General features: G+C 35.8%; 1 protein-coding gene across 1 annotated transcript; it reads right to left on the bottom strand.

The window, feature by feature from the left end:
* Positions 1 to 4,266: 4,266 nt before the first annotated feature.
* On the bottom strand, positions 4,267 to 21,822 carry LOC125074143. Its single transcript, XM_047685369.1, has 16 exons — positions 21,409 to 21,822; positions 20,013 to 20,120; positions 18,602 to 18,727; positions 17,618 to 17,820; positions 16,878 to 17,037; positions 16,244 to 16,620; positions 15,993 to 16,109; positions 15,429 to 15,525; positions 14,632 to 14,668; positions 13,607 to 14,509; positions 12,615 to 13,108; positions 11,936 to 12,005; positions 11,502 to 11,599; positions 11,026 to 11,154; positions 8,637 to 10,149; positions 4,267 to 6,281 (listed from the first exon to the last, which is right to left on the bottom strand). Exons 1-16 carry the CDS (start codon positions 21,529 to 21,531, stop codon positions 5,425 to 5,427), a joined length of 5,412 nt encoding a protein of 1,803 aa, XP_047541325.1. The 5' UTR covers positions 21,532 to 21,822; the 3' UTR covers positions 4,267 to 5,424.
* Positions 21,823 to 22,744: the final 922 nt, after the last annotated feature.

The following is a 22,744-nucleotide window of genomic DNA, read 5'->3' as shown; positions in this document are numbered from 1 at the left end:
AGCATCTGTCTTTAGAAAGTTCCAGAGTTCTGATTAAGCACCTACGTAGATTTGTTGAAAGAAAGTATGTTTAGTTTAAGATTGCGTACCGCGATCATTGAATTGAACACATACATATTGTGATTTGTGAACCAACCATAACAGGTAAGACTTCGACGTTTATTGACCAGTAGTATGAGGCCAGTCATAAACTACAAGTTCCAAATTGTATAAAAGAAAATTACTAAAACAATAATATCAAGATTATTTGATTTGCTGTTAAAGAAAGTCAGATATAATTTTTGTAATCTCGGCTTCGGGCTATTTGATGTTCCCTCTGGCGGAGGTACACAGTACACATTGAACGTCGACATACACAAGTCACGAGGTTACACCGTCATTAGAAAATACCTAAGGGTCCTCACCCTTACGATCTTTTTAATTACGCTTTAATTTTATGTGGCACAAAACATTTTACTACAAGCCCGACTGGGTAGGTACCACCCACTCATCTGATATTCTACCGCCAAACAGTAGTATAACAGTATTGTTGAACGGTGATTGAGCCTGAGGAACATGTTAGTTCCCAAGGTTGATACCGTATTGGCGATGTAAGGAATGGCTAAGATTTCTAACAGCGTCATTGTCTAGGAGCGGTGGTCATCACTTACCTCTATGTTATATAAAAAAAACGGAGTTTTATATGAGAGTGGCTTATGGAGCGCGCGGAACATTAAAGTAAAGCAACAAAGGTGCTCTCTTTTTAATTATTCATTATTGGCCTATTGCCAATGATTCGCTTCCTTTCTACCTGAATTTATATTTGATTTTGTTGTTTCAATATAATTTTCAGCGCGCTACTGCCTTTTGTTTCCTAATCTGAGACACCGATGATCTGATGTAATAGGATGAAGATGCTTCTTTTGAGGCGAGCCCCCAAAGCGAGCTTCGCTGAATACTCGTAGAAGACTTCCTAGGATGTAGGCATCGAAACGTGTTTTTCCCTTAACCTCTATGAGGAGCAACCCAGCAGGGCTTTCATTGCCTTCTTATATAACCTGGGTCTTTAAGAAGTTTTCCAGTGCGTATAAAAAACTCATAAGATTGAAGACCAGATCCAAGCACATTTGTGCACAATTATATCTCCTGCGCGATGGCAGTTTCTGAAATCAGCTGCTTAGGCCGAAACTTGGTCAGAAAAACCAGTTATGGTGCCACTTTATAAATGGTAAACATTTAACATCAAGCGTCAAAAATATGGACAAAAATATAAAATAAATAAAATAAAATAAAATTTACGACAGCTTTATTTGGAGTCGGTGTGAGCGCGGGTCGGACGAGTATTGTCGGATACAACAAAGATAGATAAATACTTTACTAAAAACAATTTCGACATTTCTTAATAATTTAACGCTATGATATTTACAGGGTTTGTAGATTTATTAAGGGATTCTATATCGGACACAAAGCAATCAAAACAGTGCGAGTGTACTTTTGTACGCTTGAGAAGTTCTTCTTCGTCGACGGAATGAAAATAGTTTTTCATTGCATGCAAATATATCACATTGTCTTTGACCACTAATAGTATATACAACTACTTGTTACTCGAGAGCCGAGGTGGCCCAGTGGTTAGAACGCGTGCATCTTAACCGATAATTTCGGGTTCAAACCTAGGCACACTGCACCACTGAATTTTTATGTGCTTAATTTGTGTTTATAATTCATCCCGTGCTCGGCGGTGGTGGAATATGCTCCAAACTTTCTCCTCAAAGGGAGATGAGGCCTTAGCCCAGCAGTGGGAAATTGGAACAGGCTGCTAAAGTAAACTCTGTCACTCGTGGCTTAGTTCGCGTTTTGTTGGGCGTCAAGTATTAGACATAAGAACTAGTCTATGTCCTTCCTTGGGGTCATGTTTGCTTCATACCAAATTTCATCAGACGGACAGAGAGTTACTGGCACTACGCTGGTACGGCGACATCCACCGTAACGATGACCATCCTGTCAAGAACGCCTTAAATATCCCAGACCGACCGCAGGAAAGAGGACTACCGCCCGCAACCTGGTGGTCAAAAGAATCTGAGTAAACAGGCAAGCAAGAACAGAACTCACTGGCGCAGACGTATAAGGAGACCGGACCCCGGCTAACTGGGAACAGGGTTTGGAAAAAGAAAGACATAGAGTAACTTTCGTGTATATATGAGTATAGATCTGACAGCACGCCACACGGCTATGTTAAAATGGGGTCTCTGTTGTAACAATCTGTGTAGTGTATTAACCAATCAAGTAAGAACTTATTAATTATAAGCGTACAAGTATTTGCATGAGTGCTAAAACCTCGTTCACAGCAGTTTATAAGTAACGTAAGAAATAATAATAAAAAAAAAAAACAAAATAAAATCAAAAATATTTAATTATTCAAAAACAAAACATTATATTATTAATAATTAAAAGTTTTTATGAAATTGAAAACATGACATAATTTCAAGTTAGAACGAAGGACAATACTGAGTATTTCATACTATTAAGGTCGTCTTCAAACTTGCGACAAAGTGCGCACGGCAGCGCTGGGAACTGATACTGATAAGAAAAATAAACGTCTCAAAATACCTTCCTTCGTCAGATTCCATGCTGACTACAATACTAAGACTCTTGAAGCTAGCGACAAAAGCGCGCCACTTTGTAAATTTAAAAGCGCCCTTAACGTTTATGAAAAGTACGTAACGCGACGCGTTTACACTTGTCAAAATAAATCTAAGGCAGGTTTTTATTGAGACATGTAAGCACCTCTCGTTAGTCGCTATTTTATTCGCTTGTGGGTTTTGAGACTCGCCAGTCAGTCTCGATATAAGCCTTATTCTTATTTCTATTTAAAATATGGTTTAGAAAAAACAAAAATGACAAAAAAAACAACATAACAGAATAAAAAAAAAAATAATAAGTTAAGATTCATTTATAAAGGTTCGCCCATTTTTCAGCATCTTGATGGGAAAATTTAACATTGAATTTGGATGACATTGCGCCGATGCATTCGAAGTATCCGACGTTACCGAAGAGACTGGCATAAGTATGACGTCACTGATATCTGTGAAGGTACAATATGTTAAAAAAAATATAATTGGAGCTGTTGCAATTTTATAAGCCTTTCTACGAAAGACGCTGCAACAAGATCACGTAATATTTGCAGTTAGGGAACAAGAAAAAACGTCGTTTGATTTATAAATGAGATCTCGTAAGCCAATGTAGGTTTTATTTAAAAAAAACACCGATACGATACTAAGAAGTGATTTTATTAAATGAAATGGTAAACATGGACCGATGTAAATCAATTTCAATACATTATCAAACGTTAATTAAACATGTTAACCACTAAAGTGTTCTTTCATTAAATTTTAAATATGACCTCTGATGAGAACATGTCTAGATGTTTTTAAGGGCGTCTATATACGAGAACGTTTAAAAATCATACCTTTAAGGAATACCGTTTTTAAGAAAATAGAATCGAATTTAAAACATTCTTCAAGAATTAAATGCATTTATATTAATAAATACATTATTTAGAGAAACTTCTTTGACAATTGTAGTGAGAATTGAAAATACTCAAATTCAATCAAAATTAAATGTAAAGCTAACAAAGAGAAGAACCGGCAAGAAACTCAGTAGTTACTCATTTCCACCATTTTAATTACTATGACAATAAAGTACAATCCTGCCTGGAAATCAACAAATACTAAGTCCAAATCTTGTATTGAGTAATTTGCCTTATTTATCAAAGTTGTTTTGACGTAAGAATTAAAGGTTGAAGATGTCGAAAAATGAAACGCTGGCATCATTTCTTCAATAACCATTTAATTAAAGACATATCGTACAGGTAACATAAATGTTCTTAAATTTATATTTTCCAAATAACATTTAAACATGGTCTGCAGAATACAAGATTAAATCTGTGGTCTGGTGTTAAAAGGACCAATGTCATAACCCTAATTTTTATATTTATTTATTTATTTATAGATTTTTCGAAACACCATCGGCATATTCACAATTTTTTAAGAAAAGTTAGAAAATAAATTCATGTACGGTGTGATACACCACTAAATACGTTTACATTATACATTTTAAATAAATAGCACTAGCACTAATTTTGCTTATGAGGATTGAAACAGTGACCAAATGTTTTAAATAAATCATTGTTTTATATAACACTAGTTGTCGCAAGAGCTTGCGTTTTAGGGGTTAGTCCTCAGGTGTTAGGTATAAAAATGTAACTTGCTTCATAGCTAATTTCATCAAATTCGGTTCAGTGTTTTGGCCGTGAAAGAGCAACAGACAGACAGAAATTCGCATTTAAATATATTAGTATTGGTATGCCTTTATAATTTTCCTTTGTAATGCCTTTAGTATTGCTAAAATGCTGTTTTGGCAAAAATAAATTATGTTTAAAATGATTTGGCAAATGGCAAGGTGTGGCTTAAACTAAATTTCATTTAAAGATACACTTTGACACACTTTGAGCACCAGACCACAGAGTTCTCCAAACAAACACCAATTAATATTACACTGAAACAGTTAATTCGTTCATTCATGCAACACTATTTATATTTTTGGTATAACAAAGAGTTTCTTCCGGTTTTTTTTCAGTCTTGAGGTGTTTCTCTCCGAGCTGGTGGCAGATTACTGACAATCAATAAGCATTTTGGATTAAACCAGCTCCTCTATAAAGGAAACTAGTGAAGAACTGTATATAAGTACCAGCGTTCATTAGAACGTGTACATCAGTACCATCAATACTTTTTACGTCTGATAGCTGTATTTGCTAATTGTTATCTGTTTCGACAAAGAAGTTTCTCGACGTTAGAAATTCCGATCTTTTCTTAAACATTTAGGATAAACTTATAATAAACTCAATTTCAGCATCCCGTTTAGTTAGTTTGTGAAAGATAACGTATTCTAGATGATAAATCATGATCCCATTGTTGGATTAAAACACTAAATCATCCAACTCAACTCTTACTGTAAGAAATTGCCCGACAAATCGGAAACATATTAATATCATCGTTTTTTTCGTAGTTTTCTGTAACTTAATAACATATATACACGTTTGCTGTCGAGTGGCTGATGTATTTTTGCCATCAGCTTTCCTTCCAGGGTATTTCTTCACCATTTAATCTTTAATTTTATGATTTTCCATGTTTAATAGTTGTTATCTAACGTCGATCAGATAGTTTACCTGATATTTCAAAGAGTTGTCAAATTAACTTCTACAATCCAAGTGTTATTATAAAATTTACGGAACATTACATTCAAGTCGAGCTGTACGTCCAATCGAATCACTAATGTTTGGCTTCGTTTCTTCGCTTGCTTCGCTATGCTGATAATCTATGTATTTGATGAGCATAGTTCATTCATTAGAGTATCGGTCGTAACGTCTTTTTAAATTTTACTTGAGGTTCATTCTGATCCGTAAAAGATAGGCTCATCCTTTACGGATACTTCGTTCGATGCATCAGATAGGTAAGAACTTGTTTCTTGATCAGTAACTTCAGTTTTCAAGTCTTCTGATTCCGACGAACTGTTATTTATAATTTTATTATGATGGATATTTAAGGTCGTTTGACACGCATTATATTCTCTACTATTTTCTGATGGCGATTTTAAAATATTTTCATCTTGAAGTGGTTTGTTAATGGCGTCGTTATCAGACTCGTCGGTTGAAGTTTTATTTGTAGTTTGACTACCATCGACAGATTGCTTAGCTTTTTGACGCGCCCTAAACGCTCGACTGCGTTCTGTCGATGTTTTCGCAATGATTATTTTTTTATTGCGATCGGCTAATGCTTTTAAGGCTCTTTGACGCGCTCTATATGCTCTGACACGCTCGCAGCCTGTTTTGCGTTTTTTCTCTCTAATTATAGTTAGCATCGAAGGTTCTGCATCGTCTTGACCACTAGACTGTCCTAAATTTATTGGATTATTCTTCGATGGTTTTAGTTTTACAATATAATTAAAATTTGACTCATCGTCACTGAATTCTCGCTTAATTACATTACTTGGTCTTAGAGAATTGTCAGGTGGAGCATCATTACTTGAAGGTAAACCAACTCCGTTCTCTACAATATCGAGTGGAAATTCTTCTTTAACGAGACACACTTCGTCATTGAAAGATTTGTCCGCAATTATCGGCGAGCGTTTTTTACATGCTCCATATACTCGTTTACGCGGAGATGTCTGGGTTTGTTTCTTCACAGATAACAAATCGTTTGCTTGAGTGCTGGTGGATAGCTTTGTCGCTACCTTGGGCATAAAATCTGTAAATTTTACATCGCTAAGTTTAATTGTATTATTTATAAACTTAAATTTATAATTTTTTCTTTAATTTTAAAACTAAGTCTATTACCGTTACAGGGGACTCTAATTGCTTTCGTGGTTGTTGTTTAAAATTCAAACTACAAGAAAATAAGTTAATACAATTATTTACGTATAAAACAATAATGATTTTACTAACAGACAAAACAACTATTCTTTGAAAAAACACATCTGTAAATACAAATTATAAATATAATTATATCAAAAGAATTAATTAATAAAATACATAGTTTATATTCTATAAAATAAGATAGTTATCTTATTTAAGTTAAATAAATATACTTTTTATGAGAAAACGGTTGATCCTAAATAATAGTTTGTAATAACATTTTCTGCGCCAAAGCTGTGTCGCTAGGTTTTTCCTAATGCAAATGGTAAACAGAGGAAGACGTGTTTGAGTGTCTTTAAGATTTTGCCCACTGCTTTCACACGCATTCTATTTCAAGAGTGTTTCCATCGATATTAAGTTTTTCAAAGCAGACTTGAGACTACTTCCACACTCGCATCATCAGGCATGTGGATGTACCTTTGAAAGGGGACTACATATTAACTGATCTTAAACTAACAGGCTGCTTTTTTACAAAATTCGACAGTTCTCTGGAGTTAGGATGTATCTGGAACAAGTAATTTCAACCGCCAGCTCATATGCGGATCAGAAAGTGCACTGAGAGTGCTTGAACCGGCTGTGAAACACGGGATTTATCGAAAAGGGTATTCGGGTACACGGTTAAGATGTCATCTTGATCAATTAAAGTTAAATATTCTGCTGCTTTTTTATGGCTTCAGCATAAACTCACGACGTGTAACTTGTCCTTCTGACACAGTATTGATTGACGAAATCATATGACATCGTAGATATAGGTATTCATTCGATGAGATTTCATAAGCACAGATTCTGACGCCGTTTCGTTAAAGCTGTTGGCGATAATTAAGCTGTTAAGATGTAAGCAACACTTCTATGTAACTCAAAACTTTCTCAAATAGAAGTCTTATTAGTTTTTAAAACAAATACGTATCAAACTCCAAAGAATATGTCTAAATATTGAAAGTACACATTGATTTAATATCACTTAAGGCGAGGTCCGTCATCGACAGAGCCTCTTGGTCGACTGACCGGTATATGGGATATCTGGAATAGTTAATTTTTTAGTTGGCAAGTATACCTATTCCTAAAACACTTCGTTGAATAAATATTGAGCACAATGATATATTTTTTAATGAATTGTTCATAAGATCTTTTTTATAAAAATTAACTTATTAAAAGTCTTCCAAAAAATGGTTTTAAAGCTTGGACGGACGCGACCGGGATTTCATAAGACCATTTGCCCTTGACGTGTATTTTTATATAATATATGTAAGTTCTTAGGAACGTATCCGAAACCGAGTATCAATAAATTAAAAATGTACTTGAATTAGACATAATTTTGTTTTTACGTTAGTATGTTCAAATCGAATTCCGTGGGCTTCGGAAACTGAACAAAGAAGTCTCACTAAAAATAATTAAGATCCTAATCCATAACCGACATTAACTGTTGGTTTAAATGTTGAGTTCTCATAAGTTCTAACATTTGACATTTAATTTTGTAAGTAGGCAATTGGAGTGACTCTTTGTAAGTGGTTATCATTGCTTAGTGAAATTGGCGCCAATATGCTATCAACCTTGGGAACTAAGACGTTATGTCTCTTGTGCCTGTTACACTGGCTCACTCAGCCTTGAAACCGGAACACAACTATACTAAGTATTGCTGTTTGGCGGTGGACGATCTGATGAGTGGGTGGTACTTACCCAGACGGACTTGCACAAAGCCCTACCACTAAGTAATTTACTTAATGGAAAGTGGTCATCATTGCCCATAGACATAGGCACCTTGGGAATTAATACACATTACTTAGATCGCCAATACGCCATCGAACTTGGGATCGAAGATGCTATGTCTCTTGTGCCTGTAATCACACTGGCTGACTCATGTTTCGAATCTAAACACAACATGTCTAAGTACCTATAGTAGTATGGCGAAAAAATATCTGAAGAGTGCATGATACCTAGCCAGACAGGCTTGCACAAAACCCACCAAGTTAATGTTAACTCTTAGCGTGCTTCTTTACTTAACTGATAATAATATACATGACACGATTTTCCATTAAGCACGAAAGTAAAGTAAAACTTTAGTTCAATCCGTAAACGTCCCATTGCTGGGCTGAAGTCTCGTTTCCTTTTGGGAATAAAGTTTGAGGCTTGGACTCGAAACTGCGATTATAAACAGTTAAATGAACCAAAATAAAAAAAATACACTTACTCGTCTCGGGAACGTTCCAGATCGGTATCACTTGAATACCACCTTCCACTTCTTCTTTTGCAGTCTCGCTTCTAGAGTTACCACTCGTCACAGTGACCGGGTAAATTTTCTGACTGGCCACTGTTGCTGGATGATTCGTGTTCGGCCATGGCATACTAGAAGATTCTGTTTTCAAATCGTGACTGGGCAAAGCCGTTACGGACGTTATTGGCATTGGCACCGAGTTGTTTCTTCGCATTGGCATTGAAGTGCTTGACATGTGTTTCTTATAGTTAATGTCGATTTCGTCTCCCAAATTTTGAGGATACGTTCGCAAATTGGGCGGAAATGTAGATTTTTGGATTCGTTGAGGTATTTGATTTAGAGAGGATACGCTTTGTATTATAGGCATTGGGGGGCTCAGTGATTCCGGTATGACAGAAGGCCCTCCCCCTTGAAGATCCGGTACCTTCACTACATAGTACAGCGAGGAGGGGTTTGCAGTGATCGAGACATTCGCGTCATTCGGCACATCGGTTTTTATGTTCAATGGTTGGACGTTGGTGTTTCTGTTACAGCTCGTTTCTGTGATTGCGTTTGGTGTTTTAAGGTCAGTCGTTTCATTTGATTGCTGGTCTTTGTCGACGGATTTTATAACGTAATACACGGTGGAGTTATTTGTGAGTGGAGTCGGGGTCGACACCGCTGTTTTGTTTTTCGCTTGTATTCTCGCGGCGACTTTCGATAGGAATGTTAGTATTTCACCGCTCTTGTCCTCTGGTACTTTGCTTTCACAGTCGCCATTAATTTCTATAGTGTTTTGAACTATTTTTATTTTTATTTGCGGTACACTTGCATTGTTCTGTGTTTCTTGATCGTGTGCTTTAATGCCATCACGAGGAACATTCGCAAGTGCGTTTATATCTAATTTATCATTGCTGTCATCGCACAGATCGATCACGCAGTCAGATGCAATTGTTGATGTATTCTCGGTCTCAATAGTAGCCTTAGATTCGACTTTTGTAATTTTACATAGAGTATCTGGTGGCGTGTCTAAAGATTTCCTTTTTAAATCTTGATCTGTTGTTGTATCTAGGTTAATTACTAGTCTACCCATTTCACTGTCACTTTCAGATGATTTACGAGAACTCACACACGTGACTGTCGAGAAATTATTTTCTAAATCTTTGGTAACGTTAGTTACGTCACTCATAGTTTCATGTTTTCGTTTTATTGTGTCATTGACGTTTTCACTTTGAATTACACTTGCTTCTTTTTTAATATTTTCTTCTGTCTTTTCTTTAGGTTTCTTAGGTTTTTTACGCTTTTTCTTTACATTTTTACTTGTTTGATTTTGAATTTCTATTCTATCTGTTTCGTCAGCTTTGGGTCTTAGGTTGAAATATATTAGATTTTGGGACTTCTGCCGCTGCCACTCTTGAGAACAGTTTATGTTCGGATCGAGCTTGAGCTCTTTATTGAACAGAGATTGTTTCGTCTCTTCTTTCCTATTTACTATTCTTTCATGTTGCTGCTAAAACAATAGTAAAACCAGATATAGATTATTTGAGACATATGTTATTTTCAATAAGATCATTTAAGATAAAATAGATTAAACAAAGATAATATATATTTGATATATATTGATATACGAAAGGGTCTAGGTGACTGTTTCCTTTCCCAATGTTACGTTAAGCAAACGAAGTGTTACTTTAAAAAATAAAGTTATGTCCCACTTCTGGGCTAAGGCCTCATCTTTTGAGGTTATGATTTGGAGCTTATTCCACCAGGTCGTTCTAATGCGATTCAAATGAAATGGTGGATATACAAATATGGCAAAATTTCAATGAAATTAGACACATGGTTTTTGTTCACCGCTGAGCAAGAGATGGGGATTATAAACATGGAGTTACATCAGGTTTAAACCTGTAATCATCTGTTAAGACTAACTAATCTGACTTTAATCTGAATCGTTATTGGGCGGTGTCGGTGTCGCTGCAAGATATATTAACTTTATATATATATATTATATGATATCGGTGGGCGGACGAGCTGATGGGCCACCTGATGTTAAGTGGTCACCACCGCCCATAGACGATGGCGTTGTAAGAAACATTAACCATTCCTTACATCACCAATGCGCCACCAACCTTGGGAACCAAGATGTTACGTCCCTTGTGCCTGTTGTAGTGTAATAAGTAGTATGTAAGTCAGATGGCGTATAAATATTAATATTATATATTATTACTTATTACACTACACTGTAGTTACACTGGCTCACTCGCCATTCAAACCGAAAGACAACAATACTGAGTACTGCTGTTTGGCGGTAGGATATCTGATGAGTCTATATGTTACATCAATGTAACACCAACACTTGTGCCTTTCACTGAGTGGTAGTCTCCCTTACCTTCAACAGCCTCGTGCTCATCTCTCGTATGTCCCTGTCCAGCCTTCTCTGTTTGTTTCCAAAGTCGACGTCGTTCTTCGCGGGCAAAACGATAACTGGGTCTGGTAATTTAGCCAATCCGCCTCTCCTCTGGGGAAGTAGGAAAGAAAAATATCATAACATGCCTTTTCCTATTAATAAAGTAGCCTATTGATGCCTAGAGGTTTTAAAGCAGGTATCCTTGCCTTCTAATAACCTGTTAACGTGTTAAGGGTTCTATATGGGCAATCCAATGATGATAAATATCAATCAATATCGAAAATATAAGAAATACGTGTCAGCTCAAAAGGTAGACCTGTCGTGTTCAAACCCTAGGGTCACAATTTCTCAGAAATTTGGAAGCAGCCAGTTAATAAAGCTATCCCTGCGGCTGGAGTACTACAACATCCCGCGTAGCTGTCTGTTCTAACATCAGCGTGTATACAATAATAACGTACCACAATTTTCTTTATCATTTCTCTCACTTCAGTTTCGCTGGGTAGGTTTACATAGTATGCAGGAGTTTTAGGTGTTACGTCATTCGATTCTTGATTATCTGTAAAATTATAGAATTAAATACGTGTTTAAATAATTATCCCATATAGGTTATTAACGCTGCACTAAGAATAAAACAGACGTGAAATGACGCCTGGGGAGGGGTTCGCCTGGTGTGGAAAAAGTATGACGCTCTCTAAAGCCATCTTGGATTTAAAGAGCATCGCAACTGCCCCCAACTGTCTCGTGTACATGGCAAATATACTAAACACTATGTTGCTTTTCAAAATTTAGAATCGATGAGATTTTTTTCCAAAGTTATTCATAAAATTGTTTATTTAATTAATTTCAAAGTAGTACACAAAAATGATATTACATACTCAAATTCAATACTTACCGATAGAAATATTCGTGGGTCGAACCTGTGTTTCTGATATCGGTGCTTGGACTTTAGTGGAATCGATAATCTAAAAAAATAAATAACCTCAAAATATTTCTATACAAAGAGAGTGGCTCTAAATGTTACTTGCAACGAGTCCAAATACTCATTTGATAAACAGCCTAGACTTTTTATTAAGCGGCGTTATTCACTCAGCGGTCTGAATGAAGTTTAGGAAATCTTATATATTAATAGCGTAAGCCGTTGTCCCAGTAATTAGGGGACGATAGCGGCACATAAAAGATTAGTTACGGTCTCATTTTGAAGAGGATTGAAATTAAAGAGGATTCTTGATAGCAATTTACTATTTCGTAAAAATTCAACAAATAATTAATTTTAGAGTGCACAAATAAGCTACTCACTTTATAAGAAAGAAAAAAAAATACGTAAACAAATTTAAAGTAAATTTCTATCGACAGACTCCAATTCTAACTGACCTAATGTATTTAATAAAGGTTTCATCATTTTCGCGCCAAAACCTGACATAGGTTTCAAAATTCCTCCCACCACTACCCTCTAGTAAAACTTTATTAACAGACTAGGGTAACTCGCTTTACTCTCCTGAATAACCGGTACCGACCCATACGGACGTGCACAGATCACCTCCACCAAGTAATTTAAGAAGCGATGAACTTACAATCGTGCGATTGCTCCCGACGGTTATTGGAGCGACTTGAGCCGTCAAAATCGTCCTATTGATTCGTCGAACTTCCTCGATATTAGCCAGCTCGACCTTCTTCACGACCCTCGACACCCTTTCCAATCTGACGAGCACGGGCTTACACGACTCCAGCAATCCGACGTTCCTCTCATTCCAAAATTCAAGCGAGAAATATGTCCGAGGCAACTTCAAGCGCTTGGTTAATGATCTTCGCTTATGTCTCAAACTTTTCGCCATTTGATTTAATTCCGAGTTCTTCTGTCTCGAGATGCCGTTTCTCGAGGCTCGATACGGAGGAACATAAGGCCGGCATTTCGCTAGTTGCTTCGAAGTTACATGTATAACTTTGGAGAAATTTCTGACGCTGAATCGTCTACAGTTTATGGTATCTAACTTCGAAAATTTCCTCCAAACGTCTATTTCTTCGAGCGGCGTTAACACCACCTGAGATAATTTTACAAGTTTCTCGTCTGAAATGAATTAAATGTTTATGAATAAATTGGAGAATAAAATACCTTCGACTTATGAATATTCTGAATTAAATTTCTTTATTTATATAAAGCGTGAGGAAACAGTGTAATTAAAGACTATATAAAGCCGGAGTTGCAGAATATCTCTAAAGCGAACAAATGCGCTAAAATTCCAAAACAACTTTGACCGAGGACTTAATGCAAAAACTAAATCACCCGTCTTCTTCCATAATTAGTGACGGATAATCGGAACTGACGCCAAAACCACGCTGTCATGATTTGTAAAGAAATCATTTATATCTTAGTTTTAAATACACCAATTTAGGGTCTCAATGCAAATATAAGTAAAGGGCCTAACTAATAGTCTACGGAGAGATCGTCTGGTGTGGTGACCCTCACCGATGTCTGGGTAACCTACCCAGACGGGCTTGCATAAACCTACGACCAAGTAAACACACTGATTACACAATATTCTGTAACTTAGAGAAGTACACTTACCAACGAATGTGGAGTCGTCATTATCATCAATTTCACATTTAACAGAATCATCTAGAGACTCAATTTCATCTTCTTCAGATTCTTTAACAATCAAGCTAGTTACGTCGTTAACACGACTAGTATCTTCAACGTGACTGTGCGATATATCATCAGTTAATAAATAATTCTCGACTGTTTTTTCATTTTTAATTACAGTGTCATTGTTTTCAACGATAGCTTCTAATTGTGTATTAGTGTCATCTAACTTTTCGTTAGTTTCGTTTTTGATGGCAATGTTATCTTTGTGTGATGCAGTGTTAAGTTTATTTGTAGAAATTGTATTAAGTAAATAATTTAGTTTTTCATCTTTTACAGTCTTCGTTTCGATTTTATCATTACTAATAATATTCGATCTTTCGATACTTAAACTCGTACATTCACTTGAAGGGCCCGCGTCCTTGTCTTTGGTTCTTGTATTTTTTGAACTATTTTGTTCAGTTTCCTGACTAAATTGAGTATTTATATCATATATATTACTTTTGAGGACCTTGAGATTTTCATTACTATTCAAAGCTAACGTTATATCCTTAATATCTTCAGGACAATTCAGATATTCATTGACATCGGAATCTGAGTCATCTTCGAAAATTATTTTAACTTTAGCGCTCGTTGGATCTAAACTTTCTATTGTTTTAATACTAATGTCACTTTCATCTATTTTAGTATTTATTTTATCTATTTCTAAACTTGTTTCATCCCTATTTATATTATCACTTGGCAAGTCAGCTATATTTGGTTTTCTATTTGTAATGTTTATCTGTTCGTCGTCAGAATCGGACACTGTTATGACTTCTCTATTCTCATTAATTATTTCGACTTCGTCATCACTCCAATCGTTAATTTCATCAAACAATATATTTTCATCTAAAACGGAATATAAAAGATAAACATTTGTAAATAGGTCACCATTGCTTTATTAAAAATCTCTTTTAAGTGTACAACGTACAATAAATTTGTGGAATATCAACATATGAAGTAACACTTACCAATATCAGGTACCTCCAAGTCTGTATTAAATAGTTCCTAATGAAAAAAAAAAAAACGTTTGTTATAAAAGCTTATTTTACAACACGCAATACATCTGTTAAAAAGTTAATTTTGTCAGTCCGTACATGTAAAATAATTACTAATATTTTTTCTATATGTACTTATTTACTTTACTTTATACTTTGCAAAATCATTCAAATGATAAATTCATTTATTAAATGTAGAAGCATTACACTTAAGGATACAAAAAGTATAAATTACCATTGACTCGGAAATAACAAACCGCAACCCAACAGAACAGCCGGCGTAAGAAATGACATATAGGAGGACAAATTAATTAAGCAAAATTCAAACTCATTCGTGTATTGTGAGTGTAACCATACATATCCGCAGTTTCGCAACAAAAGGAAAGCTTATGAGTACAATATTACAAGGGAAGGACTAGAGATTAACGTAACTTAGACTTAGATATTTCATACAATTTTCTATAAACTGTGCTAACTATAACTAGACGAACTTGCGGCTTTACATGCGCGAAATATATAAAGCTTTACCTAGTTTACCCCCCGAGGGGTGAATTATAAAGAAACCTATATTCTTCGAGTTAATTTCGCCTTTACAATATTAGTACATATGTTGCATAATCAAAATATAGTATAGCAAGTCTATCTCGACCAATGATATCATGCGAGTTTATGGTCAAATTTGTTTATGCTTACTCCTCCGAAAATCGAAATAGTCTATAGAATTCCAAAGAATTAAGATAAGAGACAAAAAATATGCAATAAATACTTACAAATTTATAAGGTTCTAAATCACTGTCCAAGAACACTCGATCAGTCCTCACGAGTTCCTTCCAAGAGGGCAACGTCTCGGTCAAAATAAACGGAAACCTAAAACAAAAAACTGGGGTGAGAACATTTCACATGTTATGTGCATCACTTACTTGGTGTTAGGGCTTTTTGCAAGCCTGAACTGCCTTGGAACGAATTGTAGGTAGGTAGGTACACTTGTTTAGTGGTAGTATAAGTAATGAATCTCTTTAAGTTTTATAACAGTCATGAGAGACATAACATCTTAGCTCCCAAGATTGATGGCGAATTTGCGATGCAAGAATTAGTTAATATTTTTTACACAGATCTCATTATATATGAGCAGCGGTGACTACTTATCATAAGGTCCATTGGTACATTTGTGCTTCGTCTACCTATTATAATAAAAAAAACCAACTAGCAATAATCACACCTCGGATTAACTTTATTGGTACTGATATTCTCCTTGCGGAGTCATCAAGCCTCATAGTTAGAGCACGTAGACCTTAAACGACGTTTGCAGCGTCTAATCCAGACAAAAAGCTCACCTCTTGCCCATGGCCAGCAGCAGCGGCACCGGCGTCGCCCCGCACAGCAGCGCGCGGGTCTGCTGCTTTATCTCGTACCAACGCTTTTGCAGCAACACCGCTGACGCAGACCGGCCACTACGACATACCACATTTATGACGAAACTAGCGATTCCAGTGTGAGACAATCTTATTATGCAAATTTAATGAAGTAGCAGAGAATTAATAACGATAAGAAATGAAAAGTTATTATTAATAAGAAAAATTCAAACCAATTCGTGTATTTCGAGTGCACTAATGCCCATATCTCCGCGGTTTCGTACTCATTGCGAGGTTTTTTCTCTAATTTTTCTTTATGTGTCGATAATTCGTCTTCACTGAGCTCACTCGTATGCTGTGCTTGGGATGTCGATACAGTATTGTCGGAATCTTTTCTACAGGTTGGTGTAACATTCGTTTCTTTATCATTATCAGTATTCGATCCTTCGGTCTCGGTTCGGGCGCCACTTTTATCTTTTTGGCACCCAGTGTGGGACTCATTTGATTTTAACTTAGCTGTATTTCTTTGGTCAATTTTTTCTTTAGCCGCAATCATTAATTTGAAGAGCAGGATCATGGGATACAAAGTCACAGCGTTGTAAAAATATTGCTGTGAAACCAAATCAACAAGTTACTTATAAATATGTTGTGTTTTTACGACCAAGAATACGAATATAAATTTTTAAATAAATTATATATGCGTTCTAAATGTAATAATGTTAGAATATATGTTCGACAAAAAAGACATATATAATAATATAACATATACAATATCGGCTTTTAGTTTCAGTTATAGTAAAAACGCAAGTATTTTCAAAGAAAAAATATGATAAAGAAAAGAATCTCAATGACTAGTGCATAACGTACCTCTCGTACGATCCGCAGGCGGACATCATAAAGTAGGCTGACGTCTATGACGCGCCAATCTTGCAACGTGAAACGTTTTAACGTATCGAGTCTTTCCGAGCAGTCACCTACATTAATCAAGGCCATTAATTTGTGAACAGCTTGGTCGTAGTAACGGGTCCTGGGAAGTAGATTTTACAATGTATTTATTGTGACGATTTTTTTCAATATCATTTTAATTAACTAAGAGTATATCCTTTGGAGTTCTAATTGTTATTACTACACGTTCCTCAATCAAGGCACTCGAATCTTAAACGAAAATTATTGGCTTAAGCCCGGGCTGGTGTACCGCTGAATTTACACGTGCTAAATATCTTTTTATAATTCCACTCGCTCGGTGGTAAAGGAAAACATTGTGAGGTAATCCAAATGTGTCAGATATGTGTCCAAATGTGTATTCACCACCCCGCATTGAAATAGCGTGGTAAAAGTAGCTCCGAATCTTCCCTTCGGTAAGGAGAATAAGTAGGTAGCTCGGTAGTGACACATCAACATGTAGTAAGTCCTCCTTCGGGCTTAAGCATGTACATATCGGTCAGGAAGGTGCAAATTGAGCAGAGAAATCGATCTAAGATAAAGCGTCGAAAGCAAAATGAGTGCCAGAGGTCACATTTTACATCGCGGACATGCGAGCCGATAAATGTCACGACTCGCATCTAAACGAAGTCTACTTAGATGAAGTCATAAGGGCAGCGGCTCACCAGATGCCGTGCACGAGGTCCAGGTCGAGGCGCGCGGCGCGCGCGAAGGGCTGGAAGGAGGCCGGCGCCGACAGCGCGCGCGCGGCGGCCCGCGGGCAGCGCGCACGCGCCGCCGCGCGCTCGGCGCAGCGCAGCAGCTCCCGCACCACGTGGTGCGCGCGCCGCGCCGCGCCGCCGCTGCGCAGCCCGCTCCGCGACTCGGCCTGCGGGTGAATTTAGTCAAAACCAATGACACTGACTATGACGCACTCCCGAAGTCTCCACGATCTATACTCTCAACGGAGAAAAGCTGTGGCATGTGGATACCCATATTACAGAATTTCATCCAGCACCAGCAGCTTTCCTCGCGATGTTTGCCTTCATTATTGAAGCACGAAATTAAATATAAACACAGTGTTGATTTATGGGTTTGGAACTGAAATCAACATTTAGACTTCACTTCATCTGGGCCCGCTTCGCCCATCAACCAACAAGGTAGTTATTTTAGAATACAATATACACGCTTAGAGCAAATGGATGCCATACGGTCTGATCTATGCTCCTCTAAAGTGTCTGCATTTTTTTGTTATTGTCAAGCAGCATCACATTTCAAGATTACAAATTAATGACAAAAATTTGCTTCTTCTACTACGACTGCTTCATTGAGGCAAATGTGTCTTTGTTGAGTATACTTAGGTGTTATTGGTCATGAGATTCTGGAATATCCGGCTGGTCTGGATGGTACTTGTCCATTTTATCTGTTATGAATCGCCATTTTTAGGTTGCAGTCCAGAATCTCTTTAATGTTCGCCATTTGTACCCACTTCACCAGTGTTCCCAAACGCGTATATGCTGTTATCGGTGTAAAATATGAAGTTTTTCGTGTGATAAAATATAATTGACGGTTCAAATGGTATTTATACTGTTATATATATAAGCACGTTTCTCTTTTAGATTATTTAGATCTCATTTAGATAGCACGGTCTCCCTGTAAAAATGACTTACCTTGAAAGCTTTCTCGAACAAATTCCAAGGTTCGTCAAGTTTTTTGAGCCACTCCGGCGCATATTTCAACGCATCGCGATGACCGTGTAGTCCTCGGTTTACCGATCGGCTTACGCAGTGACGCATCTAAAACATCATATATTTTACCTATTCGTAGCAAAATTAGAAACATTGACCAACCACTAAAATATTTATTGGAATCAATATATGAGTATTCACCCATTACGCTGTTTAATGGACTACCTGAAGTTTTAAGAAATATTAATCATTCCTTATATCGCCAATGTGCTACCAGCCTTAGATGAGCCGAGATGGCCCAGTGGTTAGAACGCGTGCATCTTAACCGATGATTTCGGGTTCAAACCCAGGCAGGCACCACTGAATTTTCATTCATTTCATCTCGTGCTCGGCGGTGAAGGAAAACATCGTGAGGAAACCTGCATGTGTCTAATTTCAACGAAATTCTGCCACATGTGTATTTCGCCAACCCGCGTTGGAGCAGCGTGGTGGAATATGCTCCAAGCCTTCTCCTCAAAGGGAGAGGAGGCCTTTAGCCCAGCAGTGGGCAAATTTACAGGCTGCTAATGCTAATGCAGCCTTAGGAACCAAGATGTTGTCAAATATACATCACGCACGGAATGGTGAATATTCCTTACAACGCAAATGTCTAATGTCTATGTCTGGCAGTGGTACCATCAGATGGCCCAATGCCCGATTGCATACCTAATACATAAAAAGGGCAAAAAAATTATGACCCTTGTATAAAGAAAATTACCTAATGATCAATTTAGTAGTAGTCTTTAAAGCAGAGACATGACTGAAGACACTTATATCCCCCCTATATCAATTTATTCTTGACATTTACATCTCTATTTCATGACAACTTAAAATTAGATAACAAGAGCCAAGATGGCTCAGTGGTTAGAACATATGCATACTTGCTTTGTTCATCTTTGATTGCGGGTTCAAACCCAGGCAAGCACTGCTGAATTTTCATGTGTTATGTTTATAATTCATCTCATGCACAGCGGTGAAGCAAAACATCATGAACCCACATGTGTCTAATACAATGAAATTCTACCACATGTATACCTTCCTTCTCCTCAAAATGGATGCGAGTCCTAAGCCAACACAATGCACATGCACAAGTGCAGCATCACCTTAGGTAGAGAGTGTACCTGTTCCTTCATTTTCATAATCTGATCCATAGGTATTAGACTGGATTAAAATCTTAACAGGAAAACCCAATCATATTTATTATCCAACATGAAATTTGAAAATATGATCTCGGGCTCTGCAGTGTTCTGCACTTTTAAAGCTAAACACTTGACCAAGGAGGCTAGTTTTTAGTTTCAACTATGTAATTGAATCAAATTGAGGGAAACAGACTTATTTGTATGTCATTCCTTACCTTGCAGTAGGAGAAAGTCTTCAAGCGTTGTATTTGTGCTTTCAATGTACTGATATCTGGTAAATTAAGTTCTCTGACCAATTCCTTGTATGCCTTTGCTTGAGCGAGCTGAAATAAATGTAGTTAAACTTAATGATTTATTATAAATACTAATTAGAACATTGTTTGAATTTCATTCAAGTAGGCTTTTACTAGCACAAGTTTATTAAGTGAAGCCACCATCAGTTCAAAATGTAGATTCCACCGAGAAAAACCGGCAAGAAATTCAATAGATAAATTTTTTCAACATTTACCATACAAATTTATGTTAGCCAAATACACTTTCTGTCATCTATATAATCTTGTATTGAATAATATGATTTTTTTGTTAATGTATTTTGTACAAATGAATTGTATTTATGAATCAGCAAAATTAAAATTAGTTAATTAGTATAATTTACAATTTTATTTTAATATCATACAGAAGAATTCATGTATGATTAAACAATTTAAAATCACTATTCAGATAACTATAAATAAGTATTAATCATTGAAAATAATTCCTAATGTTTAAATCAATTACATTCAAATTGTCATACACTAAAACCTAATTTCTAGAATAGTCTAATATAATAGGTTTAATTGTACTTTACTGACATACTATGTAATAAATGATGTAAAAGAGTAACTACTGGTTCTTCTCGGTAGAATCTACTTTCCGAAACAGCGCTTTATACTTAATTCAACACTAGAACATGAGGCCTCAAAACTGCTATTATGAACCTACTTGAACTATAGTTCAGGTTGAGTCCTTGAATAAGCAAGTAGTACACTACTTGCTTATTACATTGAACATTTTGATTTTTTGAAAATCATGAATGTTAAGTAATGGGCCAGACTTTATTGTCATATCCATTGATATTACAGAATGATTTCATTATTAAATAATCATGTATGTAGATTTCTTTTAAAATAAACAATATACTCAATTTCTCTTACATCAATATAGGCTTTGGGCTAGCCTGTCTCACCAAATATTCTACTGCCAAATAATGTTTGTTATTGTTTTGTTCCAGTTGGAGTGATGTGTCTACTGAGCCTTATTTGTCAATGATATTTTGAGATATGATTTAAATACATCACCCAATCACGGAGACAGGCCTCTTTTAAAAGCTTGAGGCATTAGAATTAGTTTTGACATTTAAAAATTCACCATTAAATTAATAATTACAACATTTTTAACACAAGCATATATTATTTGTTATTGTTTAATGCAGTATTTTCATTCCACACAATAGAATGTAGGTAAGTAATTCCATTTTGCTGATTAGGCGACATTAATGGCACTATTCGCTTTCTTACGTGATTGTTAACAACTAGCTTGAAATTTATCATTATTATTAAAAAGTAAACAAACCTTGACTTGGAGACTTTTGGTCTTATTATGCGAGGGATTGAAGAGTACTTCATATTTAGAAAACACTACTGCTAACTTTTCTAAGTCCTCCGATTTGTCTCTTAATTCCTTGCTTCTCTTCATCTTGATGTGTACAATGTTTGGTAAACTTTTAAATCATGAAAAACTTAAATATATTTTGTCATTTGCTATTGTTAAATTTGTCATGTTAACAATCTGTTAGTTTATAAATAAGTAATATTGACGTTCTATGTTTGGTTCGTACATTATGGTTTGAAAATCAATAGTAATTTTAATAAAAACAATAATTAATTTTAAATGAAAGACTAAAAATAGAGTTAAATTATTGCACTTATTTTAAATTAAGTTTAATTTATATTATTTGCCGCGTAAAATAAAACTTTGAACATTTTATTGACATCTAAATTTTATTTATTTCGTCTGACATTTGACTGTGCGAATAGTGGAATTAAGTTAGCTACATGTTTAGTTTCGATGTTGCCATATTGATATATTATTTTAAATAAAGTTACGCCCTTTAAAATTTTTTGTTGCAGAATGTAGGCAATTTCATTATATTTAGCAATGTACTTTAAATATTTTTTTCAATAATGATAATATACGTTCGAATAAATTGATGCAATTTTACAAAAAAATATATATGCATGAAGTAGCAACCATAACAGAAAAAAATTCAAATAAACAACATTTGACGGCAAATTGACGCGCTATCATTGGTCGAGAGCTTGCTTAATCTATGATATTCACTATGGATTTACGATAAATTGGCGTTTCGAACGTCAATGAAACTGTTATCGGATTTTTTGAAGTTAAATTAAAGTCGAAATAAGTGGTTAAGTGCAATAGTGTTGTATTATACTACAGTTAATACTACAACTTAGGATGAACGTCACTCTCGAACCTGAAAGGGCTCAAACTTCAAGGCTGAGTCTCGTACTCTCTTTAAAGCTCGATTACACTGTAAAGGCTAGTAGGGTCAACGGCAAAACAACACACGGACAAAGAAAAACAAAAAAAAACTGTTTTATAAATAAAGATATATTAATCATAAACTCTTAATAGTGCACAACATAGCTTAGTTATTAACAAATCGCATGAAATACGTAAAACTAAGGTTTGTTTATCCTTTTTCCTATTTCCATTGTAATGTACGATGGAATAGGCTATACATAGGGATGTATTAAGTATAGTATTCTACTTAAGAAATCAAGATTAGCTCATTCCAGAGTGTTGAATTAAATGTAAAGCTACTACCGGTTCGGAAAGTAAATTCTACCGCAGGGAGCACCGGCAAGAAACTTGGTAATTAATAATT

The sequence above is a fragment of the Vanessa atalanta genome, chromosome 27 (genome assembly GCF_905147765.1).
Source record: "Vanessa atalanta chromosome 27, ilVanAtal1.2, whole genome shotgun sequence".
NCBI classification, from domain to species: Eukaryota; Metazoa; Arthropoda; class Insecta; order Lepidoptera; family Nymphalidae; genus Vanessa; species Vanessa atalanta.
The sequence above is the reverse complement of the archived record's forward strand: the minus strand, read 5'-3'. Positions and strand labels throughout refer to the sequence as shown.